Below are 23,357 nucleotides of genomic sequence, written 5' to 3' on the forward strand. Positions count from 1 at the left end.
GTCCAATGAGATTGTATGACTAATCACAACTTCCGCTCTTTTTACCGTAGCGGGGGAAAAAATGTGTTTCTCGGCAACAGTCGACCAATAAAATGAATGAGTAGTACACAGGGGTCCAATGAAATTGTATGATTACCGGTAATCACAACTTCCTTATTTCAGTCTTTCTTCGAACCCTGATCAACATGGAGAATACCAGACAAAAAGCATATGATGCAGCTTCTAAACTAAAAGCGATCACTCTGGCAGTTAAAGAAGGAAATCGAGCTGCTGCCCGTAAGGCGTAGAAAAAAAAAGTAGTGTGTTTCCGGTAACCCGACCGACCGAGAATTTCTACGTCGAAAAAAAACTTTACGGTCGGCATTTTTTTCTAACAACCCTCTACATTTTTGTGTAGAGGGTTTCCATCGGTGCAAACTCTCGCTATATTCACGTTGAGCGCGTCCATCGTTTGCCCTGTCGTCTGTCAACAACATTGAAACATGGCGGCGGCCGAGATCTCCGACGACAGTTTAAACTGCGTTTTTTGTGTTACAGTCGTGTGCTCGCACCGTAATGTTAAGAAAATAGCATCCATTGATGTATCGAAAAAATAAAGCGAACTATTTGATGAACACCATGGGCTGAGTAAAAACCGAGGGCGGAGAAGGGCGGAGAAGGGCGGAGAAGGGCGGCGGCGGCGTGCCCCGGCCCCCCGAGTCCGGAGCGTGGAGAAAACTAAATCGGCGGTGCCGGCCGCGCAGCGGCAGGTTCAATGTCTTCTTGTTTTATGGTTATTTTGTTTAAATTTTTGATGGGAAAAAAAAAAGATTAAACAAAAAAAACTTTGTCCGAACTCCCGACCCTATGCTGAAATTTATTGTTACCGGAAACACACTATCTTTTTTGTTTGGCCTAATCTTGCCATAGACAATTCGATGGTGCAGAGGTGGAGGCTCCGGCAAGAATAACTGAGCCAGTGTAAAAAGACAACCAAAGGTTTTAAAGGTGGGCCGTCGTGGTGTTATAGATTCATGAAATGGAAACCAGTCTATTAGGGCAACGCACAACATTGTGTCAGCAGCTCCCTCCCAATTACGAGGACAAACTTGCTTCGTTCCGCACATTCACACAAACAAAGATAGCGGAGAATTCCATCAGCCCAGATGAAATAATAAATATGAACGAAGACCCTCAGACATTTGATTTGCCCCTCACTCGGACTGTAAATAAAACAGGTGACTTCCCCCGTCATACTGAAAACAAGCGGCCACGAGAGAACACATTTTACCTGTGTTTTGAGCCGCGCAGCATCGGGCCTAAAGCTGCCAACGATGATCATTTTTAAGCGGCTGACTACAGAAATAATTTCATATATCTTTTCCCATTTATATGATTTGCATTATTCTATTTAAAGCCTAGTGGGCTGCAGAATTTCTCGTAATTACACAAATGCGCATCGAGATCTCTCTTTGTCTGGCCTCTTGTTATGTGTTTCAGCGTAATTTCGTTGTGCAAATGCATTTATCATGCTCAAAAAAATATGGACATTAGTTTAACCTTAAGAAATGTTGCGTTTTTTTTCTGCGGGGGTTCAGCGGCGAGATCTCTCTTTGTCTGGCCTCTTATTATGTGTTTCAGCGTAATTTCGTTGTGCAAATGCATTTATCATGCTCTTAAAAATATGGAGATTATTTTAACCTTAAGAAATGTTGCGTTTTTTTTCTGTGGGGGACCGCGTCAGCGGCCTAACCCGGAGGCTCCCGGCGGCAGGGACGCAGAAGCAAACCCCCTCCTACTAATTGGCCAGCGGTTTATAGTACGGTGCGGTGCATATAATTACAAAATTGATTTTTCTTCATAAATCTGAGCTTGCGGCTCTTCATCAGGTGCGGTCTGTAGCGCGGAATTTATGGTATAATTAAAGTTGATGTAAAAAAATATATATACTTCAGAAGTACTGGTCGCCCTTCGCATTATTCAGTACCCAAGAAGTATATCTCAGTTTCAACAAGGTTGGTGACCCCTTTCTAAGGGCATAATTGAAATCTTATGTACTTGCAATTGGGATCCACCTATGCTGTCTGCTTTAATTTGTCCCATAACTATCCTATTTGATGAGACCTTCTCATTGTTGGTTCTAGACAATGTTGGTCCAGATGTGGTATCCCATCACGGTGGCTACCATATCCAGAGAGTTTAAGAAGATCCTAGCCAAACATCTGAAGGCCACCTCAGGAAGCCTTCAGGGTCTTCACCTGAAATTGCATGACTTTGGCTACAGAGGAGTCTCCTCACAGGAGGTCAGCAAATCTGTTTGTCAATAGGTTGTTTGTAAAAATGTTTTCGTACTTACTTTAGTACCGGTTTGTGCAAAAAAAAAAGAACCCTTTTGTCAAGGTTTTTTTTTTTTTTTTTTTTTTTTTTTTTTTTTTTTTTAATGCTAAATTCTTCTCTGTGTTTTGGGCATATGGTTGTCTTTGCCCTATGTCTGATCCGGTCTTCAAGGTTTTAGAAGGCCCCGGAAGTCTAAGTCTGCATCTGCTCACGCCTTGGGCCTGGCAGCTTGTTGTTATATCCCTTCAACAATAACTGAGCAATAGGGCTGGGTGATCTAGATTATTTTGATTGGTATTGAAATTACGATAATTAATTACCAAAGCTCTACTCCTCAAAACTATCATAACACTGCACATTGAACTGTTCATACTTGAACTTGTCAAGCACAAAATTACTTAAATATCAAATAGCATGTCCAGTTCAAGCTCTTGCGTTTTCATCCTGCTGCATCCACACCTTTTACTGTATTGCATCTTTGCACAGATTCAAACCATGAATAAATGAATCGTCCTTATCGCTTTATCATATTTAACTTTTTTTGCTGTTCTGTTGTTATTTTCATAAGTCTTGGGACTTCTTGGGCTAACCTGGGACTTGGGGCATCGTATTTTGTGCCATATCATGTGGAAATGTGAGATGGTATGAAAATAAATATTCCTTGAATCCTTGAAAACTCAACTTGAAATAAAACTCAACTTGAAAACAACAAAAAGTAACAAAATGAAGTAATAATATACTAAAGTAATAGCAACTATAAATACAACAAAACTACAAGTAAAAATATTTTCCTGATATGAGCTGTGGCCTCTTAGTTGTGTGGTACCCTGCATGCATGGAGCAGCAACTTTCCGTAAAGATAAGAGTAGAAGAAGAAAGTTCCATTTGAGCTTGATTAATATAACTCGTATATCACAGATTAGCAAGACTACGTCTTTCAGTTTTTTTCTTTCTGTATGTGTTCCTACAGCATTTGTGTGTGAGTATTGCTTAATTGAAGCAATATCACTCCTGGAAGTAGATGCTGATCTTTTTTTAGCATGTCAGTAGAATTTTACATTGACATTAGCATGAGCACCTGCAATCGGATATCTTGTATCTAAATATTAATGGAAGAAACTATTGGTGGCGGCCCGGTAGTCCAGTGGTTAGCACGTTGACTTCACGGTGCAGAGGTACCGGGTTCAATTCCAGCTCCGGCCTCCCTGTGTGGAGTTTGCATGTTCTCCCCGGGCCTGCGTGGGTTTTCTCGGGGTACTCCGGTTTCCTCCCACATTCCAAAAACATGCATGGTCGGCTGATTGAACACTCTGAATTGTCCCTAGGTGTGAATGTGAGCGTGGATGGTTGTTCGTCTCTGTGTGCCCTGCGATTGGCTGGCAACCGATTCAGGGTGTCCCCCGCCTACTGCCCGAAGACAGCTGGGATAGGCTCCAGCACCTCCCGCGACCCGAGTGAGGATCAAGCGGTTCGGAAAATGAATGAACTATTGGTAATTTTGTTCTTTTTTTTTTTTTTTTTTTTTTTGTACCGGTACTTTTTCTTTGACATATCAGTATAGAGTCTTGATCTTATCTCGTTCTCGACCTCCAAAAGACTTGATCCTATCTCGGTCTTGACTCTCTCTAATCTCAATAATGTTTTGGTCTCTTGACTACTACAACACTGTCCTGTTACATCCCCAATAAACTTAATAGCTGACTTTGACAAGAGGACCAGTTTCCCCTACTTCCTCCTGCCCAGCAATACTCTTCCAGAACCAAAAGGCATAACCAAAAGAATGCATGATTAACTAGAGAGGATGACTCATTAAAAAAAAACATCTCAGTAAACTGTAGCTGCATATTTTGAAGAGCCACGTAAGTAATTGTCTTATTTCTTTCATCGATCCAGTCTGCAGCTTTAGGTGGAGCTGCTCATCTGGTGAATTTCTGCAGTACTGACACAGTAGCAGGACTACTAATGGCTCAGCGATACTACGGATGTCCAATGGCTGGTTTCTCCATTCCGGCAGCTGAGCATAGGTAACTTGAGAACTGCTGTCTGTAACTTTAGTATCTCACGATAATATAGATACTCACAGGGTAACAGTTCTTTTCATGTACCACACACCTTTGTCAAGGTAACAACTTTAATCCAGTATTTACCTTCATTGGCGTGTGAGAATGAATGTAATAAATACACTGTACTAGTGCATTTAGACAATATTAAGATCCCTAAAATGTCTCACACACACACACACACACACACACACATACACACACGCAAAATTTCATAAAATGTGATCACATTTGATAAAAGCTATTAATCATTCAAGGACGCATTCACACAAGCCAATCTTTGCCAAGCCATATGATGAGCATGCGTATGATCATGGTACACTTCTCTCGCGCCAGCACTGTGGTCAAAGTGGACATGGGTGCAGCATGATTCCTCACACCCTAACCCTAACCCTATCCCATGTGTCACCATTATTTTTTTTCTTCACAAAATTCAATACACAACACTTCATAATTACAATGTGGGAATTGTTTTTTTTTTTAATCTTTATGAAGTATAAAAAAAAATAAAAAAAACAAAACTAAGAAATTGCATGTTCTTTGTATTAAAGTATTCCGAAGCTCAAAATTGAGCTCAAGCGCTACTTCCTACTTGATTAGACATGACATGGAAAGGAACCTGTCGATACAAGGTCACATAGAAGTCAAAGGGGTTATCTGTAGACCTCCGAGACAGGACTGTCTTGACTCAAACCACAAATCTGGGCAAGAGTACAGAAGAAAATTTTGCTGCTAAGAATGTTCCACTGATCACAGTGGCCACCGTGCTCTGCCAATGGGAGGACTTCCAAACAACCAGGACTCTTACTAGATCTGGCTGACCGTCTGAACTCAGCAATCAGGGGAGACTCAGCAGTACAACAAATAAACCTATGTAGACAGTATTTCATGATTTTCTGAATTATTTTTCGACGTTTCAGTCCGCAAATATGAGAATTTGCGTATGCTAGACTGCGAAGGGGACAATGTGGGCTCACTTGAGTAAGCGCATGAGTATATTTACCATCATGTAATTAATACAATCATTCCTCGAATTAGTTATAAATGCTGCTGCCTTGCACAGGTAATGAACATCATGAATAATTGGTTTTGTTTGCATTAATATGCATAATGTAATCATTCTTACTACCGTTTGGTATTCTTTTTTTTCCGAGTCATCTCCAAATGTTAAGCCATCTAAAATGAGGAAAATGCTCTTCCTTTTCATCCAGTACGATCATCTCCTGGGGGAAAAGTAGAGAGAAGGATGCATTTGAGCGAGTGTTGGATGAGTTCTCTTCCGGGCCCGTCTCTGTGGTCAGTGACAGCTATGACATCTTCAATGCCTGCAAACATATCTGGGGAGACAAGCTGAAGGAACGAGTCATGGAACGTGGCCAGGACTCGTGTCTCGTGATCCGGCCTGACTCTGGAGACCCCGCAGAAACTCTTATTGAGGTAAATAAGGCAGCTGGTTTGACGCAATATTTCCCAAGTAGGCTCTTTGTATCGTCTTAGTTAATAGTGAAATGTCATGATTTAAATGTCGGTTGTTAAAAATATCATTTTTTTGATGTGATAATAAGATCAGGTTAGGCCTGGGGTCGGCAACACGCGGCTCCGGAGCCACATGCAGCTCTTTAGCACCGCCTAGTGGTTCCCTGGAGCTTTTTAAAATATTTGAAAATGGAAAAAGATGGGGTCATGAAAATATATTTTTTGTTTGAATATGGTTTCTGTAGGAGAACAAATATTCTCAACATTTTCCAATGCTGTAAAAATATGTCGAATAAATATTACAATTCAACAATTCTGTCAACTAAGATTTGCGTCATAGCCTGTGACACACGTTACTATTAACAGGGTGGGATGCCAGGCAGGTGGCTGGTGTAAAAAAAAATGGCGTTTCATGTCCAATTCACCAAGGGAACTGGCAAACAATGGCAATCTGAAGGACAGAGAGAAGCATTTTAAAACTGTACACGTCAGCTACTAAAGTTAACACGCTGCAAAAGTGCATCCCGTGCCTCGTTCATCTTAGCCGCCGTTATGGCTCTTGCTCATTATGGCATGCGTGAGTAAGTGCGTGCGTGTGCGGTCACGGGTCGATCGCGGGAGGCTGGTTGATCAAAAAATAGAGCTTTGGTCAAAAAAGGTTGGGCCCCCCTGCTCTACAGGATGCACTGCAGACCAAGAATTTGGGGTCACATAGGAGAATGCAGAACAAATGAAGAGAGGCTGACAGGATTCTTAATGGCATTGTCAGTTAGTTGTGTTGGAGAAAATGCATGGTTGTGCAGACTCAACGGGATCTTGAGTTAAGTGAGATACATGCATATAGTTTTGTTGTTTTGGTTTTTTTTTTTTATAATATCTCAACCAACTTTGAAAACGAGGTAAAAATTGGCAAGTGTGTTTCAACAAGTTTAACATTTACAGTTGTCAGCCCGGACTGCTCAGGGATGAAAAAAATAATCGGGTATCTTTCAGAGGCATCCGATAGTAGCCTCTTTGTACTTCACTGGTAAGCTCCCACAATGTAAAAATACTGTTCAGTCTTTTCTGGTTTTGAAAAAAATGTCCAAACTAACCATCACAGACATCCAGTATATGCTCTTTGTAAGTCCTCCACAAAACCACAGAGCAGCAAATTAGACAAGGGCTTTAAAATGGACGCCTCCTCAGACTGTACATGAGTCAATGTTCTTCCTCATGTTGCGATCACATTAGGATCATCATTTTAGGATATCAGTATTCTAATAACTACTCCCGGGTAGTGATGGAATATGCGTGTGGTAATGTATTTGTTAGTTTGAACATTTTGTAATTTAACCAGAGAATACCTGTCATTGTTTTCTATGTGGCTTTAAGTTTTTGTTATTTCATATCTGTTTGCAATTGGCTGAGCTTAACCTTATGATCCGCTAAGCATGAATAAACTTGTAAAATGTAAATTGCGGGCTTCTTAAAGTTAAGTTTCCCATTTGACCTTGTTTACATTATATTATTGGAGCTGAAGCCCATCTGCTGTCAGACTGCTGAATAAACATGCGTGAAAACCTGTAACCATTGTAAATAGCACAGCCAATTTTGCTGCTGTAAACTGCAAATTTCCCCAGTGCGGGACAAATAAAGGTTATCTTATCTTATCTTTCAATTGTATGAAAGCCCGAAGCACTGTTCCATCATTCAAATAAGAAGCTGGTAAGAATTTGGTCTGTAATTCCGTGAGTGGTGCAGTCACCAGACCGCAACCTGTACTGTGGAATTGGCTTGATAGATTCATTGTGAGGTCAACCGAGGAGCATGTTGCCAAATTCATTCAGTTTACCAAGGAAATTTTAGGTCAGTTTGTCAAAGTTTGAAAAAGCTCTAATTACCACCAAATTGCACCTTATTTGGATTTATAATTCATTTTTACACACTGACAAAAAGTAATTCAACAACTGTCAAACAAATGTTAAAAAATTGTGTGTCCTTTCTATTTTATATGTATTTGATTTGCGGTTTTAATCGAGATGAATGCCCTTTTGCCTGGTGTTTGGCTGTGTACACGTATTCCTACCATCAAACAGAAAACAAAGTGGACAGTCTCAAAATGTATTTATTTATTTATTGCATGTTTTCGTCAGAGTAGCAACATGACAAGTAGCTACCATATTTCATTTGATGATTTTTTTTTTTTTTTTTTTTTTTTTGTATGGCACGGAGTGAGCACTTCTACCGCCCCTAAAATCCAACCATTTTCTGATCCGTTCCTCCTCACAAGGGTCACGGGACATGCTGGAGCCTATCCCAGCTGTCTTCGGGCACTAGGCGGAAGACACCCTGAACTGGTTGCCAGCCAATCGCAGGCCCCTAAAATCCTCCATAACAAATACATTCAGTCAAAAAATCCATGTGCTCTTCATATGTCCGCACTTGTCTTTCATACCATTGATAACCATTCGCACTATTTAAGTGGATTTTTATGGCAGGTGACGCCATTTGAAATGGCACAGTAATTTTGATGCATCCATTTGCAGACCACTTCAGAATTGTGGCCCGTATAAGCTTATTTGTGGATATTTTTAAATTTGTCAGCCAATCTGAGAAGCGCTGCCCCGAGTAGAGGACAAAACGAACGGGTTGAAGAGAGAGGTTGAAAATTGAATGAAGTTAGTCAGTTTTATTCTCATTTAAAGTTTTTTAAATCGATCTATCAGTGATATCACACAAACATTTTCCACATTTTTCCCTTGCAAAAAACCCCTCAAATTTCTCTGGAACCCATCATCCGATTTTTACGTCTTTCTGCGTTGTACTCAGTTTGAAGTGGCCATTTTAACAGACTCATTTTTGTGACATCCTGTCACATTGCTAGTCAGTCAATAGCTGATATTTTGAATGGGGTCATTGAATGATTATTTAGTCTTGTTTAGCCTGCAGCAGGACACATTATTGATAGCAGATAAATGATGTTTAACTAAAAATTGTGTGTCTTCTAGGTCATCAAGATTTTGGAGGAGTGTTTTGGATGTTTGCTGAACTCTGTAGGATACAAGGTGCTGCCTTCATACCTGAGAATAATTCAAGGGGATGGCATTGACCTCAGTTCAGTGGATGAGGTATTGATACGATTGACCCGTTACCGCGCACGCACATACACACGCATGCCATAATGAGCAACAGCCTGACACGGAGGCATGCGACGCACTTTTGCAGCCTGTTAACTATCGTGGCTCACGTACCGTTTTAAAGTGCTTCCCTCGGACCTCTAGATTTCTATTCTTTGCCCGTGCCCTAGGTGAATTGTACACAAAACAAACTCCGAATGAGAATAATGAAAACGATAAAAGATAGAGCGCAACGGCTCTGATCACAAGCTGCAATTGCAGACTGCAGAACCAGTTGAGTGTCCATGACAAATTTCCCTTTGAGGACAGAAAAGTATATAAAAAATTAAATCCTAGTGGGCTTTACGCAAGAGGTGGGGCACACCCTGAACTGGTCACATGCCAATCGTAGGACACTTAGACAGACAAGCAATCACATTCACGCCTGCAGACAAGTTTTTAATTAACCTACCATGCATGTTTTTGGAAATGTAGGAAGAAAATCCACGCAAGCACTGGGAGAACATGAAAACTCCTCATCGGAAGGCCGGTGCCCAATTTTGAATCCATGATCTCTAAACTTTGAGGCAGTTGTACAAATTTGTTTTTCAGAAAGTTCGTTGAGATGAAGGCATCTTAAGAAAAGTTTCTGTCAGGCACTGCACTGTATTAAGAAAACCGCTACTGATGAGCAGCAAGCAGGTATATCAAGCTGCTGGTGTTTCTGGAATCTCAAGAACCCAGTGCAGGATTAAGCAGCCCGAACAGAAAGCAGCGAGAGAGTAGGAAGCTTGAGTTTCAGCTGTTTTCCCCCTCTAATTTGTAGTAAAAACAAAATAACTGGTGGCCGTCTTCCAGTTCTATCTTTGATAAAGTTTTATGAAAATGTATTTTCGTGACAACACCTGCAGTAGCTTCAAGTGCATTTTTGCGCACGATGAAATGTATGCCACTCTAGTATCTATCTGCCTTGGTGGTTTTCTGCAGATTCTTCACAAGCTGACTGATGAAGGCTGGAGTGCAGAGAATGTTTTCTTTGGTTGCGGCAGTTCTTTGCTCCAGAAGCTCAACCGAGACACACTCAGTTGTGCCTTCAAGTGCAGCTATGTGGAGACCAACGGCAAAGGGGTGAGTAGAATTGAGGTAATGGGTTTGCACAGTTGTAGCAACTAATGTGATGATGAACTTGTAATTCTTGAAAATGTTACTAAAATTCAAGAAGTCTTGACACATTTATTCTGATTGAGCGGAGCCTAAAATAAATGCAATACGGTTGACCCTTTATAGGACCATAAAGGAAAATTCACTTCAGAGTCTGATGAGAGATAGCCACATGAAAACAGTTTTTGTCATTTTCAATATCATGACCATGTTTAAAAGTAGGGAACATAAAAATGTGTGTGTCAAGTGTTGCATGAATTAAATCAAGCTTCATTTGTTGAGCACCTTTTGTACATTAAGTGTAGTATGGGGTGTTTATCATTATCAAGACTTGTATTCCAAACAGTTGTCAAATAGAAACACAGCAAAATCAGAAAGCTCAGATTGGGCTGGTCTTCCCGCAGCAGTCTGCCTGGAGGACGACATTTCCCATGATTCTTAGACACGGAAGCAAGACGTTGTTGTGGTTGTGGTATGACAAAATATGGGCACCCGCTAGCCTATGCTACTAGCATGTCGCGCAAAGTGAAGTTGAGGAGATATGATATGGGTTGGCTTTATGGATTGAATTGGACTGGACTGGTTCGCATAAAAATAAACCTACTTTTCATAAGCATAAGAATGTAACTAAACAACAACAACAAAAAAATTTAATTTTTCCACGTGTAATGCTTCTTCAGCAAAGTGGTACATTTATTACATCACAAAGTCATTCATGGAAGGTACTTCCATGCCTCAAATTTTGAATCCAACTTGTGTATGAAAAACTGTTTGGGATAAGAGTAGGGAGGACAATCATGAACTCGATGCATATTACTGATGTACACTCTGCTGGACATTTTTCAGATTTTTTTTTTTTTTCGAAGTGAACATATTTGTATATATATAACAACAGGGGGCGGTTTTGCGCTGACATCTGTTTTCCCGCAATAATATCTCTTCCCTCCCTGTGTGTATCTCTTCCAGATGGACGTATACAAGCAGCCAGTGACGGATCCATCTAAGGTGTCAAAGAGGGGTCGTCTATCACTGAGAAGGAACTCTGATGGGCTCTTCGAGACTGTAGAAAGGGGAGCCGGCAAACCTGAGGAGGTGAGACCGATCTTATAATGATGTTTGTGATATCATCATACTGTATATCAACAACTCTGCAATTCCAGTGATCCCCTTATATTTGCTGTTCAACTTTCACAAATTCACTGAATTGTATTCATTTTTTGGGGGGGGGAACCTCTCCTCTTTTGTTGAAAAACTCTTCTATTTGCTGTTTTAGCTGTATTTTTTTGAACAAGCTGGTGGCGAGTAAGTACTGTAATGTTGAGTTGTTTCGAGGTGTTTCACTTAGACATTGGTAGTGCTTTGTCACTGTCTCGTGGCATCTCAGTTACTCTTGGCTTTTTGCTATTTACAGCAGTCCCTTTACTGTCACGCTCGGTTTGAATTTACATTGTCAGACAGGTAGTGTGTATACAATCCATATTAGATGGTGGTTATTGTTTGCCGTTACGTAAAACTGTCCTAACTTATAGTCAAGGTATTTCAATTACTGTCTTGCAAATTCTTCTCATGTAGCTCAATAAAGTAACTCTAAATGTATTTGCCTATTGCACTTATGACATTACAAAAGTTGAGCTTCAACATAAGCTAAATATTATGGTCTTCATTAAGATGCCGCTATTTTATACAACAAAGCAGCAGGTTCTCTCAAAATTTCAACAGGCATCCATTTTGTTCTTGTGTGTCATATTAGTGTGATTAGTCCAAATTATGTCCACAATCCAAATGGTTTTAGAATTTATGGGGAGAGGAACTACAATGCAGGTCGCATCTTGGTGGTGTATTTATTAGAACATTTTAACTCCCCAACGTAATTTTTATTGTAGGCTTTCGAGTGCGGCTGATCTCAATGTTTCATGTTTTCTGTGTCCTTTCAGGATCTACTGGTGACTGTGTTTGAGAATGGATGCCTTCTGCAGAATTACTCCCTGGAAGAAATCCGTAAGAATGCCAGACTGCGGGAAGAAGAGATGACGCCGACCACGCATAACCACAAAGAGGAGCTGCTGCACAAGCACATCATCAATGGGACTCATTAGACCAGATTCTAAACCTGCTGATGTATGTACAGGTGTGTAGCTTGGGTTGCCTCGTTTTCTTGAATCTACCGAAAGGAGGAATATGCAAGGCTTTACTTTTTTTGTATGTTTTTTTTTTTTTTTTTTTTTAACCAATACACAAAAAGCTGCATATGGCAAACGATACACACAGAGTATAATCTCAAGCAGGCCACCAAGGACATGTTTTGCTTTGGTTGATTAACTCTAAACACGTTCATTCTGAGCCAGCAACATCTTGGTCTCGATGACAACCGAAACTCAGGGTCAGCAATGTTTGCAAGGTTGTTGTCCCCCGACCTTGAAGTATACATTTTAAGATTTGTTCCGTTTTTTACAGTGCATGAAGTACATCTACATCAATACACTTCCTATTGTTTTTGAGCTTGTCTTTGTTCTCTTGCTATTCTGTAATCGAGTTTGAAGCGAACACTCAAATATTTTTATGTCAAACTATAAATTGTTAGTGAGAATAATAGTGCTACTTGGAATGAGTGTCACAGTGTAGTACCGTATTTTTCGGACTCGAATTAACACCCAAACCGATAGATAGTTTGGCTGGTCGGGCGACTTATACTCAGTTTTGATTTGCACATATATTTACAAATGACAGCTCGGACTGGCACCCACAATCCCCCGTTCCCTTATTGTGTTGACTTTGGTGCAATACCACAGCCTTGTTTACACCAGCCGTAATGCACCAAAAATATTTGCCAACTGCCAAAAGAAAGTAGAAGAAGAAATGACTGAATAATCAGAAAAACAGTAGTCATGCCAATAAATGTGGGGACGTATCGCTAGTTTAGCATGCGGCTTCCGTGCGCCACTAGGATTTACAACATCTTAAGGTGCAATGATCAACCACAATGTGATTATTTTATTTGAAAGAGGACAGTGCAATTTCACAAAATACATGATGAAAAATGGTTGGGGGAAAAACAAGCCAGAAGTAACTAAAAGGTAATTCACATAGATCTGGACATGTAGCATTTCTCCTCTGTTAAAAAATATGCAGTTCAACTGCAGCCTGTTTATCATGGCACATTAACCTCATCATTTCAGATCGAGTATTCACTGAGCACAAATGAAAATACCTTGTTTGGTGTCATTTTATTTCATCCATCGGTGCTGTTAATATGAACTATAATTCTGCTGTTTTGGCAAAACATTTGTTTGATCAACATTTTGTCATGCTGTTCTCCACAGACTAGATTTTAAATTGTTCTTTGAGAATTCTCTTAACTCGTTCGTGGTTGGACCGTGTCTTGTCTATTGATGTTAATAATTTATGTCCAGAGTAAGTTTGGTCTCCAGCTGTTTCTTTTACGCTGTGTTTCCTCCAAGAGTTGAGGCTATCATGGCTGACCTGCCTTTGCATCATCGGTGCCAGAAAAAAAGGGTAATGTAGGCATCCATTTTTGGTCTTCATAGTACAACTTTTTGTAATCTAACTTGTACAATTGAACCCAGAGGTACAAACATCGCCTTTTTATGATTACAAAAGGTACAGAAGTCACCCAAACTGCTAAAGAAGCCATGTCTGTACTTTTTTTGCTTACATGTAAGGATATAAACACTTGCTCGGCCGATGTGAACGCCTTTTGAAGGAGCCCACTCTTGTACGCAGTTGAATGAAGTAAACAGTAGTAGTCATCTAGAGTAGAGATGAGCCAATTTAAAAGATGGTACGGCGTACGTCCTAACTAACCAGTTATGACAAATATGCAATATAAATATGGACAAACTGTCCTTTTTTTATGTTTTTTTTAATTGAACCAGAGCAGTTCACTCTGCTTTGTTGAAGGAGCCAAACAAACCCAGTGCGTCTCCTCTGCATGACGAGTCCACCATCCATCACAACAGCCGCTTGTCCAACTCACCAGACGCATTTGTAAGCACTGACGGACGCCCGTTTTGCTGACCACTGACAGAAATATGCGCCGTCTGCACAGTAAGTGGCGGTATGCACCAAAAAGCTGTAATCCGACAATAAACTAAGAGAACGAGGAGAGGAGAAGAAGAACGACAACGAGATTGCGTTCGTCCTGACTGATCATGGATCCATTTATAGCAGGAATGCGACCGATTTAGATTGGATTAAAACCTTGGCCAAAATGTCAAGTCGGATACTGGTTACATTAAGCCATTTTAAACTTTGAAGTTTTTGGCATTTTAAGAGTGATAACAGAGGTAGGCAGCCAACAGTCTACTCACGCTGCACTGAACAGTTGAATAGATTAAGTTGGAAAATACATAACGTGTGTAGGGGTTTGGAATGTTACTTGAGTAGACACTGTATGATGTAGATATGCTGATTTGTAGTGCACTCCATTTACCATTTTAACTCATTCAAGGACGTTTTTTTTCCCATTTTTTTAAAGAATTGAGGCATTTAATCCCAGGTACGTCTTGCACGTGGATTTTTTTTCATATGGTATGGTAAAGAAAAGTCTAAAAATGGCTGGCACAAAATTTAATCACAATGGATTTTTCATCTGTTGGACTGTGACATGTTTTTCTTTTGTTTTGTTTTGCATGTGAGTGTGCCCGTTCATGGTAATTATGTAATAAACCCTGCCTCTTTTCTGTGTTCGAAGAGTTTCCATTAACTTGAGTGACTGTAAAATGCCCGAAAAAGAAATAAAGGCTGGCATTATTTCAATGTTCTTATTCTGTGATGGAGATGAACGGGTGGAAGTACTACTAAGTGATTTGTTTGTCATCCAGTCGTCAACGTTATTACAACTTAGCTGATCAGGTGTGCTAGGGAAAGTCATTTTATATTGCTGAAAAATTAATCAAGGTGTCCACAAGTGTTGGCATTAGCATTATTCTTTGCAATGCTAAGGTGGTACCTCATTGAGCAGCGAAGGTTTGTAAGAATGTGTGTGTTTCGAAATGTTTTTTTTTTTTTTTTTAAGAGTTTGTTCAAGGTCACAAACGGTCACAAAAACATTCGGCAACAATTTTCATGGTCTCAGTTTTTCGTTTTGCAAAGAAATTTTGGACAGGTTCAAAATTTGATGCCGTCAAGAAAAGCTGTTTGCGACCATTAAAATTGTTTGGGAATGTCTGATGAACGTCTTTGCAACTGATTGCAACAATCAATGAACCCAAACAACAACCCCAAAAAAATGATGACAGTCACTATGTGCACACTTGTGAAATTAACACTGTAGTACAAGTTAGTGAAATTGGTACCTTTTAGTCACTTGAAACATGAAAACATATTGTTGCAGTCTTGTGAAAAACACGTACTGTATGTCCATTTTTAAATATCTTTTTTTTGTAACTTTTATCTTAACGGGAAATCCGAAGGGCGGCTCAGCCTCACATTGCAGAGGTGCAGGGTTCGATTCTGTCTCCGGCCTTCCTGTTTGGAGTTCTCCCCATGCCTGCATGGGTTTTCTCTGGGTACCCTGGTTTCCTTCCACATTCCAAAAACATGCACGGTAGGTTAATTGAAGACTCTAAATTGTCCCTACGTGTGATTGTGAGCGCAAATATTTGTCTTTGTGTGTCCTGCTGGTAACCAATTCGGAGTGTGCCCTGCCTGCTGCCTGATGACAGCTGGGATGGGCTCCAGGGCGTCCCGATCCTCTGAAGCAGTTTGGACAATGGATGGATGGATGGATGGATGGGACGTCTGAAACGTCGACACTCCAATGTAAAAATTTTTACGAGTAAAATGGACATACGTGTTTTTCACTGTGCAGCAACAATCTACAAAAGCAAAACTATACTTCTTTGTAGAAAGGATTTGAACAAATGTTTTTAGTGAATTTGCTGCGTCAATGTTGACATGTAGTTGTCGAGTGTTTTATTTGTTTTGCAGCCTGTCACGCCAAAAATGACACAAAATCATTTTTAACCTCTTCATAAATTCTGTTTACATGAGAGAAGTTTAGGCAAAACGATTTATGTTTATGTACAGTAGATCCAAAATATGTGAATTCTACATGGATATATTTCAATTCAATTGCCATAAAGGCAAGAGAATTGTGACTTTGTAATATGATTTCCTTCATTCAAAGATGCACTCCTTCCCTTTAAATATGTGGAAAGTTTTTATTGTTGCCATGGGTGTATTAAATGTCTTAACAAACTGGAATTTCCAAATGCCTGAAGTGAACACAAAATAATATCACACGGACACACTATTTTGGTCATTGTCATGGTTTTTGTCCATGCATCAGAATAATATTCAGGAATATTCTTTTATCAAATGGCATACATTTTACCCCGACCCCATCAAATAAATAAATACCGGTACATGAATTAAAGGGGAAGTCAACCGTAAAATTTTCTTTGCAATATGTTCTATGCAGCCCCATTAGTCGAAACATAGTATTCTGATTTATATTCTATTTGTGGAGTATTAATTCAGCAGCGAAATCCACCTTTACTTGGCCACCTGATGTCGGCTCAAAATGACATCACAATTGCTCAGGGCTCGAGACATGACCGATTCTCCTCTGACTTTTACAGGATTCCCCACAATGACAACCTGGAAAAAAAGATTCTCTTTTCATTTTGCAAATGTATCAAATGTAATGTAACTAAGATTGTTTTTTATCATCTCCCCAACACAGCCACAGTCCGCCTTTTTCTCTCTCAAGCTAACACAGAAGTTCTGGAGCATGCTTTTATTTCCTGTTGCTTAGTTAATTGCAATGCCCTGCTTTCTGGTCTTCCTAAAAAGAGTATTTCAAGGTGAGAGTTACTCCAGAACTCAGCCACACGAGTCCTGACAAGGACTAGAGGGTGGGATTCCGTTACACCAGTTTTAAAATTGCTGTATTAGCTCCCCGTGTGTTTCAGGATTGATTTTAAGGTGATTTTATTCGTTTTTGAATGTCTAAACCAGGGGTGTCAAACTCATTTCACATGGTGGGCCACATACGGCCTGGGTAGATGTCAAGTGGGCCGGACCATTAAAATGATACCATACTTTGCTAGAAATAACCAAAACAATATGTCTTTCCTTTGTTTTGGTATAAAGAAGCACAAGAACATTAGGAAAATGTTGAAATTAAATGAACATATCTTTTACAAAACATTTCGTGAAGCACCTTACATTTCCTTCGACAAATGTGCAATTTACTTTTATCATTCACATATATGCATTGCAACTGATCCCACTGATTGTACAAACTTTAACAAGTAATTGGTTTTGAAAAATATAGTAATGCACTTTAAGATTAAACGAGATTTATAAAGAAAGGAAGTTTTAAACCATTTACACGTGCATATAAAATCTAAATGTAATCCCTGCCTACACCTTACAAACTAAGGGGCGTGCTATTAAATGTGTAAATGTGAGAGTGCTATTGATAGCGTCTGCTGTCATGGGTCTGTCTCAGTGATGGACTGAGGCTGCTGTTGTCTTCTTCTCTGATCAAAACAGTGTCCCCTAGCGGATACTCAATGAATTGCACCTTATTAAAAATATTTATTCTGTGTCTTTTATGCATTTTCTTCACTTTTAAATTATCCTGTGGGGCCTGATTGAACGGCCCGCGGACCGTATGTTTGACACCACTGCTTTACATAATCATCTCGCGGGCCGGATTAAAGTCCTTTGCGGGCCGGATCCGGCCCGCGGGCCGTACGTTTGACACCCCTGGTCTAAACGTTCTTAGGCCATCTTATTTATCCGACCTGCTTTTATCCTATCAACCCTCGTGCATCCTGACGTCCTTTGGCACTGGCCTTTTAATTATTCCTCGGGTGAGAACCAGAACACATGGTGAGGCTTCATTCAGCCATTTTGGCCAGCTAGGGAATAGCCAGCCAAAGGACATCAGGTCTGTAGAAAAGGTTGATGTTTTTTCGAGGAAGCTTATGGCACATCTTATTAGTTTGACTTTTGGATAACTTACTTCAAAACTTATTTTAATTATTTTTTAGTGCCAATGTTTCCTAATGAGGGCCTTCACACTGGGAGGTGTCATTCTTGGCTGCGTGGATGAGCTCCCTTTGGGTGCTCTTTTCTTCATCTGGTTTCTCCGTGCCATGTTTTAATATAGTTTATCAGGTTATGTTTGCGTGTGTGTGTGTGTGTGTGTGTGTGTGTGTGTGTAAGCATGGGCATGCTTGTGGTGATATGTATCTGCATGTTTGGGGAAGTGGGACGGTCCTCTTTTTATGTTGTATTTTGGATGTTTTAATTGCACAGCACTTTGAGTTGCATTTTTATGTCTGAAAGTCCTATTTAAATAACATTTGATTGATTGATTGATAATTCCGTGTCTATACCTTAAAAAACTATTTGGTTGCTTTCGCCATAAGCTTCGGATCATTGGCCACCTGCGCAGTGAAGTGCCATCAAATAAGTTCTGAAGCATTTGGCTGAATATGAACAGATAAATTTGACTGAAACACTTTGGAATCAATGTTGCTACATTGTCAGAGATGGCGCTACTCCGGGACTCGTCTATAGCTCAGGCAGAAATCTGTCTAGCCCCAATTTAGCCACTCCAGCATTTTATTTGATATTTGAAAATATTTTTTCAAGGTATTTTCTTAGCCACCTTCTGTATCGTTCTAGCCCTCCTCTAGCCCCAGGAGAGAAAATAAAACCTCCTGGAGCCGTCCCTGTTGTCAGCAGTCACATCACCCGCCTGGCCATGGAACAGCTAGCTGAGCAGCCAATAGCAAATCACTTGAAATCTATCGGACATATAAAATGTTCATTCAGGGAACCAATTCTACACTTCTAAACTTAGATTATTGATGGGTTTTAATTACATTTGCGTACATGCATGACATATTAATATCTTACGTAATTTCATAAAAGGACATTTGTTCACGGAAGTTTATTCGCTTTCTTTTAAACTTCTCGCGAGCCCCTTTGTTGTTTGCCCCCCCCCCCCCACACACACACACACACACACACACACACACATACACACTCTGCTGCCTTGACAGCTGATTAGTTGTCTGTTGTCGTGGAGATGTCCGAGACCGTAGGTGGGGGCGAGATGTGGGATTAACACACACACACACACACACACACACACGCACGCACGCACGCACACACAAACTACGTGTGCATAATGGCCTTTCCATAGTACTAGATAAAATCCTCCTGCCAACTTAATTCCACGCTGGGATCATTTCACGTCGGGTCGAGAATGGCGCTGATCTCTCCTCTGTGAGTCAAGTCCTCATTGACGCGGCCAGCCTGGATGATGGAGATTCATGCGGACGTGCCCTGTGGGCGCCTGGTCACGCTGCTACTCCCACTCTGCTTTTTGAGTCTACACGGGTCAGCCATCGACACAGGTTAGACGTCCACCGTGACAACGAACACGTGTACGCAAACTTAGTACATAGCAGGCTTATAGCAGTTTATTGCTCAACAGCTCTACCCTTTAATTTTTTTTTTCGTAGACGTCTAACTTAACTCAAAGACCAATTGAAAATAGTTTTTGTTAAACGCAAAGACCAGCAATATCTAGTTAGCCACTGAAAATACGATAACCACATACAAAAACACAACTGTGGAATTGTGATTATTAACATCAATTGCATGCGTACGCAGATACCTTTTGAGTGAGTTAAATTGATATGCTTAATTTGAATCCTTTTTGTACGATGTAGCAAACTAAGGGTCCTCTTTCTTACACCTAAATGGAGCATACTGAGCTATTCTGACTTATGACATGAGTAGCAGGTACTTGTTCTAATTAATTTTATTAAGTACCATTAAATATCATTGAGAAAATTGATTATTATGTTTTCCGTAAACTTCATGTGAAAACTGAAATATGAAAAATCATTGCTATGATACCGTTGTGAACCCATCCACTAAAACGATGTTCTTATATTTTATTTTAAAACAGCCTGAACTCATCCACGTTTATTAAGTATCTATTTTTATTTGTGAAAGATGAGTCCTTAAATATATATTTTATTACTGTAATGAAGCAATATAAATTCAGATCCTTTAGCGTAGTGGTGTTTGTAATATCCGGCCAGTGTGGGGCGATTTGAAGCATATCAGGATGAGCTCTCACACTTACTCCTGAAATGCCCTCAATCACACGACTGAAACTTTCTTATAAACGCTGCTGAAGTTCATTTATTTATTTTCTTGCTCATAAACATTAGGGAAATGCTCTCATATACAAAACTGAAACGCTTTCAAGCCCATGACTGAAATGCTATCATACACACAGATTAATTTCTTGCTCTCATAGACACTACTGAAATGTCCGCAAGACTAGTAAACCATTGTCATGAGCAGTAGTAAATTGTTGTCATCAGGGGCGTCACTAGGTTTCAAGTACAAGGGGGGCTTAGCCCCAAGGGGAATACAGCCCCTTTAGGGGGGTCCGGGGGCATGCCCCCCCGGGAGAATTTTTTTCTACATTCTGTTAAAAATCCATCAATTCCGTGCACTTTGAGAGCAAAATGAAGAGGCTATGAAGAACTACACACATCACATTAGTATCCTCTTTACTATGATGGGGCTTCCTCCCCTGGACTTTAACTGGACTAGATAATAGAAATTATAAAGAGTTCAAAAGTTCAATCTTGGTTGTTCAAGGGAATTAGAAGGATGCCCGATAACATAACCTATATGACAGTAGGCCTATATTCCTCTCTACCAAAATGTATTAATATATGCTTAGCCCCCAGAAGACTATGTATTTTGAGATGTCTGCCGTGATATGCAATTTAAGTTAGTACAATGAGATGCAAAAGCTTCATCACTTTGGAAAAACACAAGTTTGCTGCTCAATACTTACTGTAAGCTCCGATTACATTTTGGGAACAGCCTTGCAAGTAAAATTAGCCTTGAGATCTGAGAGACTCACCTGTCCAGCAGAGCTCACCCCCGGCTCACTCTCTGTGATTCTTTGGCCTGATTCCTTTCAAATAAATAAATGTATTTATTTTATATTTATTTATTTATTTTATATAGGCCAAAATCTCAATAGGTGTTGCCTCAAAGAGTTGGTGTAATGATTATTTATGTATTTAATTATAAAATGTTGCTTAATTTTTATTAAGCACCACCTTAATTTATCCAAAAGTGAACACTTTGTTACAGTGCAGTTTCTGCTGTTACTGGAGATATTTTAGCGGACTATAGTCACTAGTTTTACCAGCATGGATGCATTGAATACTTAATTTACCTTTCTAAAAAACTGTCGAATATCCATGCTGTCGACTCAACCTGACTTTCGGCAATGAACTGTCAGTTGTTGCGTTAGCATTTGATGTGGCGATGGTGACAGACACGTCAAATGCTAACGCAACACCTGTTGCGTTCAGGAAACCTGGGAGATTTAACATTACAATAATGACAGGTTATCGAAATATAATTTAAAATGGCCACATTACATTGAATTTGATGCAGTATATTAGCAAAAGTACAGGAAAAATAAATAATACTATTTTTTTAAATAATGCAATGAAATTATTTAGGGGGCTGAAAGACAATTTTAGGGAGGCTGAAGCCTCCCTAAAATAGGCCTAATGACGCCCATGGTTGTCATTCACACTAATTAAACAAGCTGGTATACAAATTTGACACACTCTCATGACGACCCACTGCCTGCAATATTGACGTCACTCTGCCACTTCTCCCCGGACAATCACGGAGCACATTTTGACCTGCCTCTCTTCAAGAGAGCTTGTGCGCCCATAAAACGCGTTGGCTTCCTGTAAATGGGTGCACAGAACACCACAGGCTTCCTATTCGCTGACCAAATACTCATTTACAAATTAAAATCATGAGTACATATTAATTTCATGAGGAAAATCCTTAATATACAACAATAATCAACGAGTATTATCATCTCTTGTCATTATATTTAAATTATACAGTACCGAGTAATGTTATTGCTTCACTCAGGCTGCTTCACGACTATTGGACAACCGCCATGTTTTACTTTGAAAAAGCAAAGAAAGGAGTTACTTTACAATAAGCCTCTCATACACATATTTGATGTGGCTTGCCTGGACGCAGGTCTAATTTGTTCACACACCGTGTTGAAATGCACTCACACAATTCACTAAGATGCGCTAAAATGATTCTGAAATCCTATCACACGTCATTCTAAAATGCACTTGTACGCATCATTCAAATTTCTACACGAGCTTGTTTTGGGAGTTTGTATGAGCTCATTTTACGAGTTTTTAGCTGAGAAATTCAGTCATGCTTATGAGAGCATTTTTATTAATGATAATGACCCCCCACACCCTGAAAGTCTGTGGTGCTTATCAGAATGTTTCAATAGTGAGTTTGAGGGCTAATCCTGAATTGAGTGGCCCCTCATCCACTTTTAGTCAAACAACCAGCCAGAATCACGTGTGTGTGCACTCATGCGTGTGCATGAAACGAACATCTCTTGGATCAGCCATGCTCAGCTCACCCATGGATGCACAGCTTGCCTAGACTGCTGCATTACTGACACAATGCTGCCCCACTGTCATGCTTCACCGCTTAAAACGCCCTCACATTTTAAACTTCCTTTCATTTATGACAATATGGTATAAAAAGAGCTCAAATTGAGATTTTACTCTCACATTTGCTGAGTGGAGGGAATGATCATTTCCCACCAACAGGGGCTCCGGGGCTTTGGGACATTCCTGGAGGTCATTGTAGGAGGAGCTAATGGTCTCCCTTGGAAACAGAGCTAATAAACTCCATGGGTGATTGTAAATTTTCTCATTATTTGGCCTACGGCCCAGATGATGGGGCTTCCAAAGCCGGAATTGCCCACCCATATATCCTGGTCCGGCTCATGGAATAACACCACTGCTGATTCACGAGTTTGTGTGATGGCCTAGGCAGGTTTCTCTGCTGCTATTTTGCCAAATTTTCAACCAATACATTCAAGTTCATTAAGGCCAGGGGTGTCAAAGTCAAATGGACGGAGGGCCAGATAAAAATTTTTGCTGCAAGCCGAGGGCCGGACTGATCGAATGTTCATTGAAAATTTTAAAAATAACCACATATTGTTTATTGAACCAAATTTAATTGACCGAAAACCGAACAAATACATTCCAATACGGTCAGATAAATAAAGCAACATTTTTTTATGGCTATGTCAGTAAACTTTAATTTTCAACAGGCACAAAAAAATTTCCTTTGTATAAAAATACCCATAACATGA

General features: G+C 40.0%; 2 protein-coding genes across 3 annotated transcripts in view; both read left to right on the plus strand.

Moving 5' to 3' along the window:
• Window positions 1-14,885, plus strand: part of nampt2 (nicotinamide phosphoribosyltransferase 2) — a 36,876-nt gene extending 21,991 nt beyond the window's left edge. The window contains exons 5-11 of the mRNA XM_019867688.1: window positions 2,124-2,282; window positions 4,210-4,340; window positions 5,588-5,813; window positions 8,843-8,962; window positions 9,938-10,078; window positions 11,078-11,203; window positions 12,046-14,885. Coding sequence (XP_019723247.1) covers window positions 2,124-2,282; window positions 4,210-4,340; window positions 5,588-5,813; window positions 8,843-8,962; window positions 9,938-10,078; window positions 11,078-11,203; window positions 12,046-12,207 — 1,065 coding nt within the window. The 3' untranslated portion in view covers window positions 12,208-14,885. The remainder of the gene's footprint in view (window positions 1-2,123; window positions 2,283-4,209; window positions 4,341-5,587; window positions 5,814-8,842; window positions 8,963-9,937; window positions 10,079-11,077; window positions 11,204-12,045) is intronic.
• A 4,251-nt stretch (window positions 14,886-19,136) lies between these two features.
• Window positions 19,137-23,357, plus strand: part of ldlrad2 (low density lipoprotein receptor class A domain containing 2) — a 22,274-nt gene continuing 18,053 nt past the window's right edge. For both annotated transcript variants that reach the window (XM_019867615.1, XM_019867616.1), the window contains exon 1: window positions 19,137-19,512. In XM_019867615.1, coding sequence (XP_019723174.1) covers window positions 19,416-19,512 — 97 coding nt within the window. In that variant the 5' untranslated portion in view covers window positions 19,137-19,415. The remainder of the gene's footprint in view (window positions 19,513-23,357) is intronic.

This window comes from Hippocampus comes, unplaced genomic scaffold (genome assembly GCF_001891065.2).
Source record: "Hippocampus comes isolate QL1 unplaced genomic scaffold, H_comes_QL1_v1.1 scaffold84, whole genome shotgun sequence".
Lineage (NCBI taxonomy): Eukaryota > Metazoa > Chordata > Actinopteri > Syngnathiformes > Syngnathidae > Hippocampus > Hippocampus comes.